The sequence below is a fragment of the Galleria mellonella genome, unplaced genomic scaffold (genome assembly GCF_026898425.1).
Source record: "Galleria mellonella isolate WM207_F2 unplaced genomic scaffold, CSIRO_AGI_GalMel_v1 utg21, whole genome shotgun sequence".
In the NCBI taxonomy this organism is placed as follows: domain Eukaryota; kingdom Metazoa; phylum Arthropoda; class Insecta; order Lepidoptera; family Pyralidae; genus Galleria; species Galleria mellonella.
The window spans coordinates 2766014-2776434 of NW_026442037.1; the positions used below are offsets into that span (position 1 = coordinate 2766014).

Below are 10421 nucleotides of genomic sequence, written 5' to 3' on the forward strand. Positions count from 1 at the left end.
AAACATATAAAAATATAATTCCAACGAACTGACGTCCTCTTTCTTTGTAAAGTTAATTAAAAATATCAAGATAACAAAGCACGGGGAGAGACTTTGTACAAAAGTCGATTGCTTGGGTACCTCTGTCCCATTCATGTTTCAACCGTGAAGCAGTTGTGTTTGCATGGCTGTGTTTCGGTTTGAAGGGTGGGATATGGCGTGAATTTACTGGGTACAAAGGAATAACACCTAAGTCCTCAGGAATGGCAACGCATAGGGGGGTATCATGGGCGAAACAGTATACTCTATTATATCCATGGTACTGCTCATGTCTATAGGCGACGGTGACCACTTTCCATCAGGTGAGCCGTCAGCTTGTTTTCCATTCTAAGTTGTATAAAAAAAAAACGTAAGCGTAACAAAAATTTTACAATTAGTGTAGGGATATAGTGGAATAAGAGAAAACATGAAGGCACAAATAAATAACAGAAAGGCATAATAAAAGACATAACTCTTACATTGGCAAAATTTAATTAAATAATAGAAATATAATTCTCAATATATGTATATCACTTATTTATATTTACAATTAACACATCAGTAATAAGTCTTATATTTATATCTATACACAAGTACATATTATTCTAAAAAGTTTAAAATAGCATTAAAAAAATATTTAATTACAAAATTCAAAATTCAAAAAAAATTCAAAAATCATTTATTCATGTAGGACATTTTAGCCGCTTATGAACGTCAAATTTTTACATTATAATTTTATATTTTCCCTACCGTCCAGTTCGTACAAAAAGTTATTATACACTACAGGAATTTTACAATGAGAAAATTTAATTGTATTTGTACCTATTTGTTTCAATGTAATAATGTTTTATTTATGTTAATCGACGATACATAAAATATAATGTAAAAATGTAGTTATGTACTTTATGAAATATTTATTAATGTGATTGCTGCGCCCTTCCAGGGTTCATGTTGATTCTTTACTTTTAATAACTTAAGACCTATATTGTTACAACATGAAATAGCAATAAATGATTGAATTGAATTGAATTGAATTATTATCGAAGGAAAACAATCTACGTCTATTTATTACTATAGTTCAGAAATAACATAAAACAAAGTCACGTCTATATGTGTCTTCTCTAAAATTAGATATTACAATTATACTAAAACATAGGCCGTGTGGTCCGGCATAGAATGGGCCACCCCTTCGTTTCCCGGGAAGTCGTAACAGGCGACTAAAGGAACTTAATGATCGAGGAATGGGCAGAAGCGTCCTTCTTAAAACATCACCAAAAGCATAACGAGCCTACCAAAGGTGGCACTACTAGCAAAATCCTCCTTATGAAGGAGGCTTATATCCAGCAGTGAACAGTAAATAGCTGATATGGTGATGATGATAATAAACTATATATTCATTTAAACTTCAGTCAGATTTGCGTCTAATTTAAACCAGTACAATTTGCCGTGGTCACTTTTAATACAATATAGCTACTAATCTTTCTTCATCTTGACATATATGAGAAATGTAGATGTTAAAATAAATATTATAATGAGTTTATTATAATAACTGATTATATTTTGTAACTACGCTTCTATACTGCTTAAATGTTTTATGATAAAAATTAATAACTGTTGACTAACAAATGAGTCAAAATTATTTTCACAGTAAATAACATTCATCCAGATTACAATGAATTAAAAATATTCATCAAAGTATTCTTTATAGAGTACTACTTCACAAATTACTACAATCGATTTCCCTAGTTACAAGTTCAGTTGCAGTTGTCGAAACTTTATTTTTACTGCTTTGTCCCAAATTATTTGCATAGCTCAATAAAACAGGGAAAAATATCATGCCATGTATGAAACCTATAATCACTAAACTGAAGAACATTCTAAAGAAAAATATTTCAATTATTTCAGTGTACGAAAAAGCTAATACAATGACCGGAATGTTGGTGAATGTTATACCAGTAATGATGGTGGAGCCAACTTTTTTGATTGCATCCTCAACTCGGTCACTACGGGGAGCATTGCTTGTTGCAAACGCATGTCCAATGTGACTACAAAATTCCACGCCGATAGCTATAGATACTATGAGATTAATAAGCGAAACAGGATTCAAGTTAATGTTCCAAATATACATGAGGCCCATCATGTTTAAAACAATCAATAGAGTCGTGAATATTACACAAAAAGTTGTTAAAAAATTGAATCCTGACGCAAACAAATTGAAGACGAAAGCGCCAAGAATACAAAATCCTAGAGACATAAATGTATCCCGCCACATTGTTAGATATTGCTCGTAATACACGTAAAAGACAGAATATGGAAATACTTCTATATCTAATCCAGTATGATTTTTTATAGCTCTTGTTATATTTTCACTAAGCTCGTAACCGTAGTACACAGCTGATATATAGTCTTGAGACGTTGCTAGAGTAGTATGGTAAGCCATAAAATTACTGTCGAGGACAGTAGCATGCCCGTTTGAGTCTAAGACATAAATTACGTTATTAAAATAACTTGCTAAACCGCCTTTATTGCAAATTTCATTTGGGGGATCTTGAAGAAAAAATGGTATATACTCATCAAAGGCTTCTACTCCGGGTCTTAAATTATTAGCCCATTCGTCTCTTTTGATTTGACAATACTGACATTCAGGCGATGTATCTGTACTAGGACAAAAAGAGCCATCCGTTGCATTAAATTTACAACAAGCTCCAGTCAAACCGGTCCAATCAAAAAAGTCATCGATCCAGGAATTAGAACTTCTGGCCATGTATGTGATGTCAGAATGTTGAACTGATAAAAATATTTGCGTAGCTAGAGAATCATCATAACATAATTGACCACCGCAAATAACATTCTGATGCTCAATATTACTATAATTCAAACCGCTTTTAACAACGAAAAATACTGGGGGCCCAATTTTCATCAGTTGATTCACAGCTTGTAGATATTTATATACGTAAGAGTCGCGAGGTAATGCTAACTCTTGATCTAAACCAACTTCTAAACCGGGAATCATAAGTATACTACAAAATAACATAATCATAAATAGAACTACAACAACAAACTTCACTCGCCAATGGAGAAGTATTTTAGCATAAGGTTCCATTAATCTTTTAGTGATACTTTCATAAGGAGCATCAGAAAGTAGCGGATAATCATCGTTTAAAATCTTTTTTTGAATACAACAAAAAATATCAAATCGGTTTTTACTTTCTCGTTTATAATTTATTGACAAAATAGCTATAATAGTGGTTATTTGAAATACAAACAGAAAAGCCATTGAAAAAGTGGCAAATATTGCAAATGATTTTACAGCAGGGAAATTTGTTAAAGTACCGATAGCAAAACAAGTTATTTGAGTAACAGACGTAACAAATATTGAAGGACCGACGATAGCCATCATTTTCTTAAATACAAATCTCCTTTTGCTTTCAAAACTAAAATTCTCGTCATAATCACTATAACTTTTCAAGTTGTTTTCTATATCATGAATTGTGTTAACCATTAAAAAAACATTATCAATACCTACAGACAATACAAAAAATGGAATTACATTAATAGCGAGTAATGTCACAGTAACTTCTGTGTACCCCATGACACCCATACCACAGAAAACAGCTGCTACAACTACCAATATACTACTAATAGCTACTGATATCTTACTATCAATCAACCACGTTTTACAGTTTCTAACATTTCCTAATGCAACCGCTACATAAACAAACATAAGTATGTAACTTATCGCTATTGGTATTGCTTCTGCTACAGACACGCGTTCGATTTCATCTTCTATAGATCTTTCAGTACCATATGCAAGATCTATAAAGTCTGGTTTGTCAGTAACTTCGTAGTGTTGTAAAAATTCTATCAATTTCAATTCCCATTCTAAAACCGGTGCAAGGTTTTCCTCTAAGAGATGATTGGTTAGAGGAAAGTTTATTAATAGTGTATTAGCATCATAAACGTTATCATCATAGCCTCCAAATGTAATTTCAGGTTCAGCACCGCCTCCCCAGTCTGCCAAACAGTCGAAGGAATAGTAATTGTTTAAACAATTTTGTATTGAATCTAGGTATGTCTCGTTGTTAACATCTTCACCCACATAGGTTAATACAGACATGGAAACGCATTCCTCGATTCGCTGTTCACTACCACGAGTTCTTAGAGGAGCGTAACATACCTGTTCCAAAGTAACACCACCCGTATCTCTTCCTATATTTCGAATACGGTTTTCAAGGGTTACCAATTCTTGTACAGCTTCGAATCTAAAAGCTGGCCCGTACGTATTATTATTAACTTCAAATGGTTCTTTATTGATTGTTAAAAAAACTTGAGCAGCTCGGTAGAAGGGACCAAATCGAGAGTTAAAATAATTCAGTTCTTGACGACTCCGAGAGTCAGGAGCAGACCAGAGTTCTAAAGGATTTGATGAAATTTTAAGATTCATAACTCCAAAAACCATCCCAAATACAATCCAAGTAGTCAGCATAATTACCAATATATGGTGTGTAGACGCCATTGAACCAATACTTGAAAACACTGATTCAAATAGTCTAATCAGAATGTTAGGTTGCATTGTTTTTTCATTTTCTTTAGACTCAATCACTCTAATTTCTGAACGAGAGACAGTTAAAAATGCAAATATTGTTATAGTAATCACTAAGAATGATAAACCGACTGAAAAAGCTATACAATTCACAGAAAGAACGGTACACGTTTCAGGAATAAATGGTTCGGTTCCAGTGGGGCACTGGTCCATGCAGTCGACACAACTACATGGGATGTCTCCAGGATAAGACTCATTACAACGTAACAAAGGAGCATTCATCGAATTATGTTCAGTTGTAGTATTCAAAAAATTTACATGCATAGGTACCAAAGGGTTCGATAATGTGTCACCAGTGAAACTAAACCAGGCCTGAGCATCACAAACAGGAGCATTTCCACACATCATGTTAATAGCTGGTAATCCTGTTTGAGGGACCAGTACACCGGAACATGTAGTATATGCGCCAAGCATAAAATCCGTGTGCATTCTGAAATCAACTTCTTCTATGTAAGGCGTGTTATTGGTTCCGTATTCCACGCGTACTATTTCAACGAAACGGTCTTGTTCTGGTGAACAGTTCATTTCACATATTTGCCTGGCGAAATTCCTGACACAAGATGGACACCGGCCGAGTACACCATCGGCCAACAAGAGACTGTTTGCCATTTTATCTAATTGTATCTCATCACAGCAAGTCAGCACTTCTTTATATGGTTTCTCGTTGCCTTCATCGTCGAGTAGTAAATGTGGACATCTTAAACGCAGTATGGAAAGAATTTCTTCTCTTGTTTCTTCATCTAATTGTAGAAGTAACGGTGATGCTTCTTCGTCCACAGGACAAAGTTTAGCCAAGCCACCGACTTCGTAACATTCCCCTCGCATCACACATTTTGTTTTCACTCCATTCCACAGGCACAGGAATAGAAATATATGCAATATAATAGCAAATTTCATCTTTTCGTCAATATGTACGACAGTAGAATACTATAAATTCATCGTTCTACAACTGTCCGGTACTAACGCTGAATTTGTTAGTAATGACTAAATATAAAAATAACAAAGCAATTACAACATTGTAGATAAATATTATCACAGAATTAACACCTGCACGATACGCTATTAGATTATCAATATATAGATTACAGTTGGAATTTCGTCATTTGACAGATAGTTTCTCTATCGCAGTAAGACGCAGGTGTGCGTTTCCTACGTCGCTTTCGGTCGCTCCCTCGGGGGACTTCCTTGCAAAACCACCTCCCCTTCTGTTCCGATACATTCATACATTTATTATGAGACAATAATGTTTGAAAATACATCTTGTTTTAGTAGCATTATTTAAGATTGTATTTTCCAAAAAAACGGACCTCGATTTAAGACAAAATTTATGTGGGACCTATTAGAATTAAATATGGGAGTAGTTGATTGACTTCATTACTTTATCGTTTCTTAAAATATATATGATAAATTACTTATTTGGGACTTTAGGTTTTTTTTAATGGTTGTGATGGAATGTTAACTCAGCATGCACTATCGGTTTACGCTGACGGGGCACCAGTGAGGGATCATAGGTGAAAATGAAAAGGCAGATCACTTAGCCCATCTTGACGAATTCACTTGGAATTGAATACGATAGTTTCCAGGGAGAATCGCGAGTAGGTCGACAGGTGAGGATGAAGGCAGGGCAGTTGGCCCGTAGTGACCAATTCAACAAGAATTACACACTATGGTTTCCAGGGGGAACCGCATGGAGGTCGACCTGTTAGGGTGTATTGTTAGTAATGGAGTTGTGAAATCTCATTACTAGCAATCCTTTTCCCCTAGTCCTTAAGTTTTTTTTTTTAACGGTTGAAAATGGAATGGTAACCCCACCTGTGCTAACGGTATACACTGATAGGTGAGAATGAAAAGACAGATCAGTAAGCCCATCGTGACACCTGGAAATTAGCCCGACCTTCTGTCCTTTGTGTCCTTCACTTAAAACACAAGAGATATATATATATATATATATATATATATATATATATATATATATATATATATATATATATATATATATATATATATATATATATATATATATATATATATATATATATATATATATTAATCTTTATGTGACTACTCACAAGGAATATTGTACAGTGTAATTTAGGTTTGAACTTAAAAGAATTATCCTTTCTTTCTTTCTTTATTCTTTATTGTACACAAAAGGTTATTAAAATGTAAAAACAAACATAATAGTGCACAAGGGCGAGCTTATCTCCAATAGAGACTTCTTCCAGCGAACCCAATATGAGAAAACTGACAGTTCATTAGTAGTTACAGTCACACATGTGTACCGATCGACTTAAATGTTATAGTAAAAATAAATAAATATAATGTCTTATCCTTTATCCTTGTGAGAGTTTGAAGTCTGAACTAGGTCGAAACCTGTACTACAGATCTCCAGGCTCTCTCCGGAGTTTTACAATATATTATTGAACATCTACATTATTATATCAATACAAGTATTGTTAATAGAAATATTAAATAACGACATAAATATTCAATCGGTATGGACGATATCGAAATGAGTGTCCTTTTTCCCGCCATCAACGTCCAGAGGAAGCCAATATTTTTTTTTTTTTTTTACAACACAGGGGGCAAACGAGCATGCGGCTCACCTGATGGTAAGTGACTACCGCCGCCCATAATCACCCACAACACCTACAGCATTGCAATATATATATAGATATTAGGGGGGAAAGGGATTGTTAGTAACGGTGTCTAATAGTCCCATTACTAGCAATATACTCTCTCAGGTTGACCTCCACGCGGTTTCCCCTGGAAACCATCATGTTTAATTCTTATAGAATTTATTATGGTGGGCCAACTGACCTGCATTCATTCTCACCTATCAACATCCACTGGTGCCTCGTCGGTGTATACCGATAGCGCGGGCGGGGTTACCAATCCATTTTCAGCCATTAAATATATATATATATATATATATATATATATATATATATATATATATTGTAACGGTACCGATATCACCCACGCCAAGTTGTAAATTGATGAAGTAATTAAATCTGGATCTAGCCGAGGGTGTAATAGAGTTGTAAACGGATTCGTCGGTGTAATAAGATCGACACGTGTTCCTGGTCACGATGCGAGGGAACATTACTTTGTACTTAATAAAGAAAAAAAAATAACTTGTAAATTACATACACACGAAAGACACAGTACTAATATGTAAAACCAAAAACAAATTATGTCCATATAATAAAATTATAAAGATAAAAATGTCCATATAATAAAATTATAATTATATTCATACATAAGAGATATTAAAAAAAAAAAACTTATAAGTCTTATAAGAGCAGAAACAATAATTTTCAAAAATTTCGTCTGTAGATCTTTTCTTTTTTTATAAGTGAAAATGGTATGGTAACCCCGCCTGCGCTAACGAGATACGCTGGCGGAGCACCAGTGAAGGGTGATAGATGAGAATGAAAACAGGCCAGTTAGCCCGTCATGATGAATTCATCAGGAATTAACCATGATAGTTTCAAGGGGGAACCGCGAGGAGGTCGACCTGGTTGGGTATATTACTAGCAATGGGATCCTCAGTCTCCATTACTAACAATCCCTTTCCCCCCCCCGTCTGTTGATCTGTATGTACGTATGTTTATTTCGGCGTCACATAAAAAGTACTGTACCTAAATGAATACGATTTTCACAGCTGCTCCTGAAGGTTTAACTTAAAATATAGTATATGTTGTTGTAGTTTTTTTTTTAGTTTTTTTTTTTTTAATCATTTACGTTATCTCGCTTTTTATGTATATCAATATATGTTGTAATTTGTGTGCTGTAAATAATGCAAATAAATTATCTATCTATCTATCTATTTATTTATTTATTTTTAACAGTACACATAATAACAATACACATTTTTGTTGTAAACTTAACTTTTATTTAAAAAAAAAAATAACAATTGTGTTTCTTTTCTTTTCTTCTCAATTGAAAATGCATTCCGAACTTGGCGGTAGATTAATAAAATAAATATACAATTCAAGATAGAATGAATGAATGAATGAGTATACTTTATTTGCATTATACAATATAGGAAATAAGCAAGGCAACTTACAAACACAACGATACAATTGTATAAGTACAGTAAGGCGGTCTTATTGCTGAGAGCAATCTTTTCAAGACAACCTTAAGTTATTAAGTAATGCTTGTAATTAAGTATATTTAAATAAAAAATATCTTTTTCTATTTTATTTAATAAATACATATAATAAAATCGTAACTGGTCGCTGTGTATACATGGAAAATATGTAAGAAAAACTATTAAGGGGCGGGGCTTTATGAACGCAATAGAACCCGAAACAATGATTTTTAGAATTTTGTCTATCTGTATGTCTGTTTGTCTGTAGGTTTGTGCACGCTAATCTCAAAAAAAAACTAAACCGATCTAAATGCAGTTTTCACTAATACGTTGCGGTTTGCTCCGCTTGACTTTTAGTGTTTGTTTTATTTCAATCGGTTCATAAATAAAAAAGTTATATCAATTTAAAGTAGTCAACTTCCCACCAATGGAAAGCCGCGGCGGGTTGCTAATAAAGAATAAAAAATAATATTTTTGAATAGTCAAACACCCCCCCCCCCCCCCCCGGTTAGTATGCGGTCATACACAGTCACAAATTTCACACTAACTGTGCCTATGTATGTATATTATCCCAATATGCACTCGACGACAGGTCACGTGCCTCGCAGATCGATGGCCGCGAATTACTGTCCAGGGAAATCAGACGATTGTAATTGATATCGCAACATGGGGGCGAATGTCCCATACCGTAGATAATGAGGGGAAGCGATTTTTAATGGTGTGAACGGGATCGTCACTTCGGTAGCTAATGATGATTGTATTACTTGGAAAGTTATGGTTGTTTGGAGTTAAAAAACCAAGTACAAGTCAAGTACGAGCAAGTCGAATCAGCACATAAAAGATATATATATATATATATATATATATATATATATATATATACACCCGGCAAAAGGAACCGGCTCAGCTGATGCTGTGAGTGTCCCAGCACAATGAGCTGGTTTTAGCCAGTCCCTCTCTTAACAAAACATAACCAAAGTGCAGGGTACCACTGTAAATTGCTTCTTATAAGAATTATTTATTTTATATATATATATATATATATATATATATATATATATATATATATATATATATATATATATATATATATATATATATAAAAAACCCCAATCAAGGTCGAGCTCCACGCGGTCCCTCTTGAATACCATCGTGGTTAATTCTTGGTCAATCGTCACATGAGCCGACAGACCTGTTTTCATCCTCACCTATCATCACTCACTGATGCCCCGTCAACTTACATTGATAGCGCATTCAGGATTACCATTACATTATAACCCACTAAAAAACCGCCTATCAGGCAGCCTTAGAACCACTACTGCCATCTAACTAAATTTGAACGTACTAATAGTTACATGTTTCTGACGATAGATGTCTAGCGCCACGCGAATGTACCATAATTCATAATATTATCAAAAGATGACGCTATAACGAAAAATCATTTTGCTCATTTAATTCATTATTACGTCAATAGATGACGCTGTATGCGGTACATAGTACTATACATTAATAATTCCACTATTCTATAATAGATGCCGCTCCTATACCCAGTTCCTATAATACTTTTTTATTCAATATAAAACTACCTACCTAACATAGCTAAAATAAATAGATGCATTAGTCTGTCCAACGAAATAATAACAGCTTGGCACTATGTTCTGATACGTAGTTTCATTTCAGTTACAAGCGCACTCACACATTATA

The 10421-nt window shown here is 34.1% G+C and overlaps 1 protein-coding gene across 1 annotated transcript; it reads right to left on the minus strand.

Annotated features, from left to right (window-relative positions):
- Positions 1 to 491: 491 nt before the first annotated feature.
- Positions 492 to 5621, minus strand: LOC113512799 (NPC intracellular cholesterol transporter 1 homolog 1b-like). Its single transcript, XM_026896718.3, has one exon. It carries the CDS (start codon positions 5516 to 5518, stop codon positions 1736 to 1738), a length of 3783 nt encoding a protein of 1260 aa, XP_026752519.2. The 5' UTR covers positions 5519 to 5621; the 3' UTR covers positions 492 to 1735.
- Positions 5622 to 10421: the final 4800 nt, after the last annotated feature.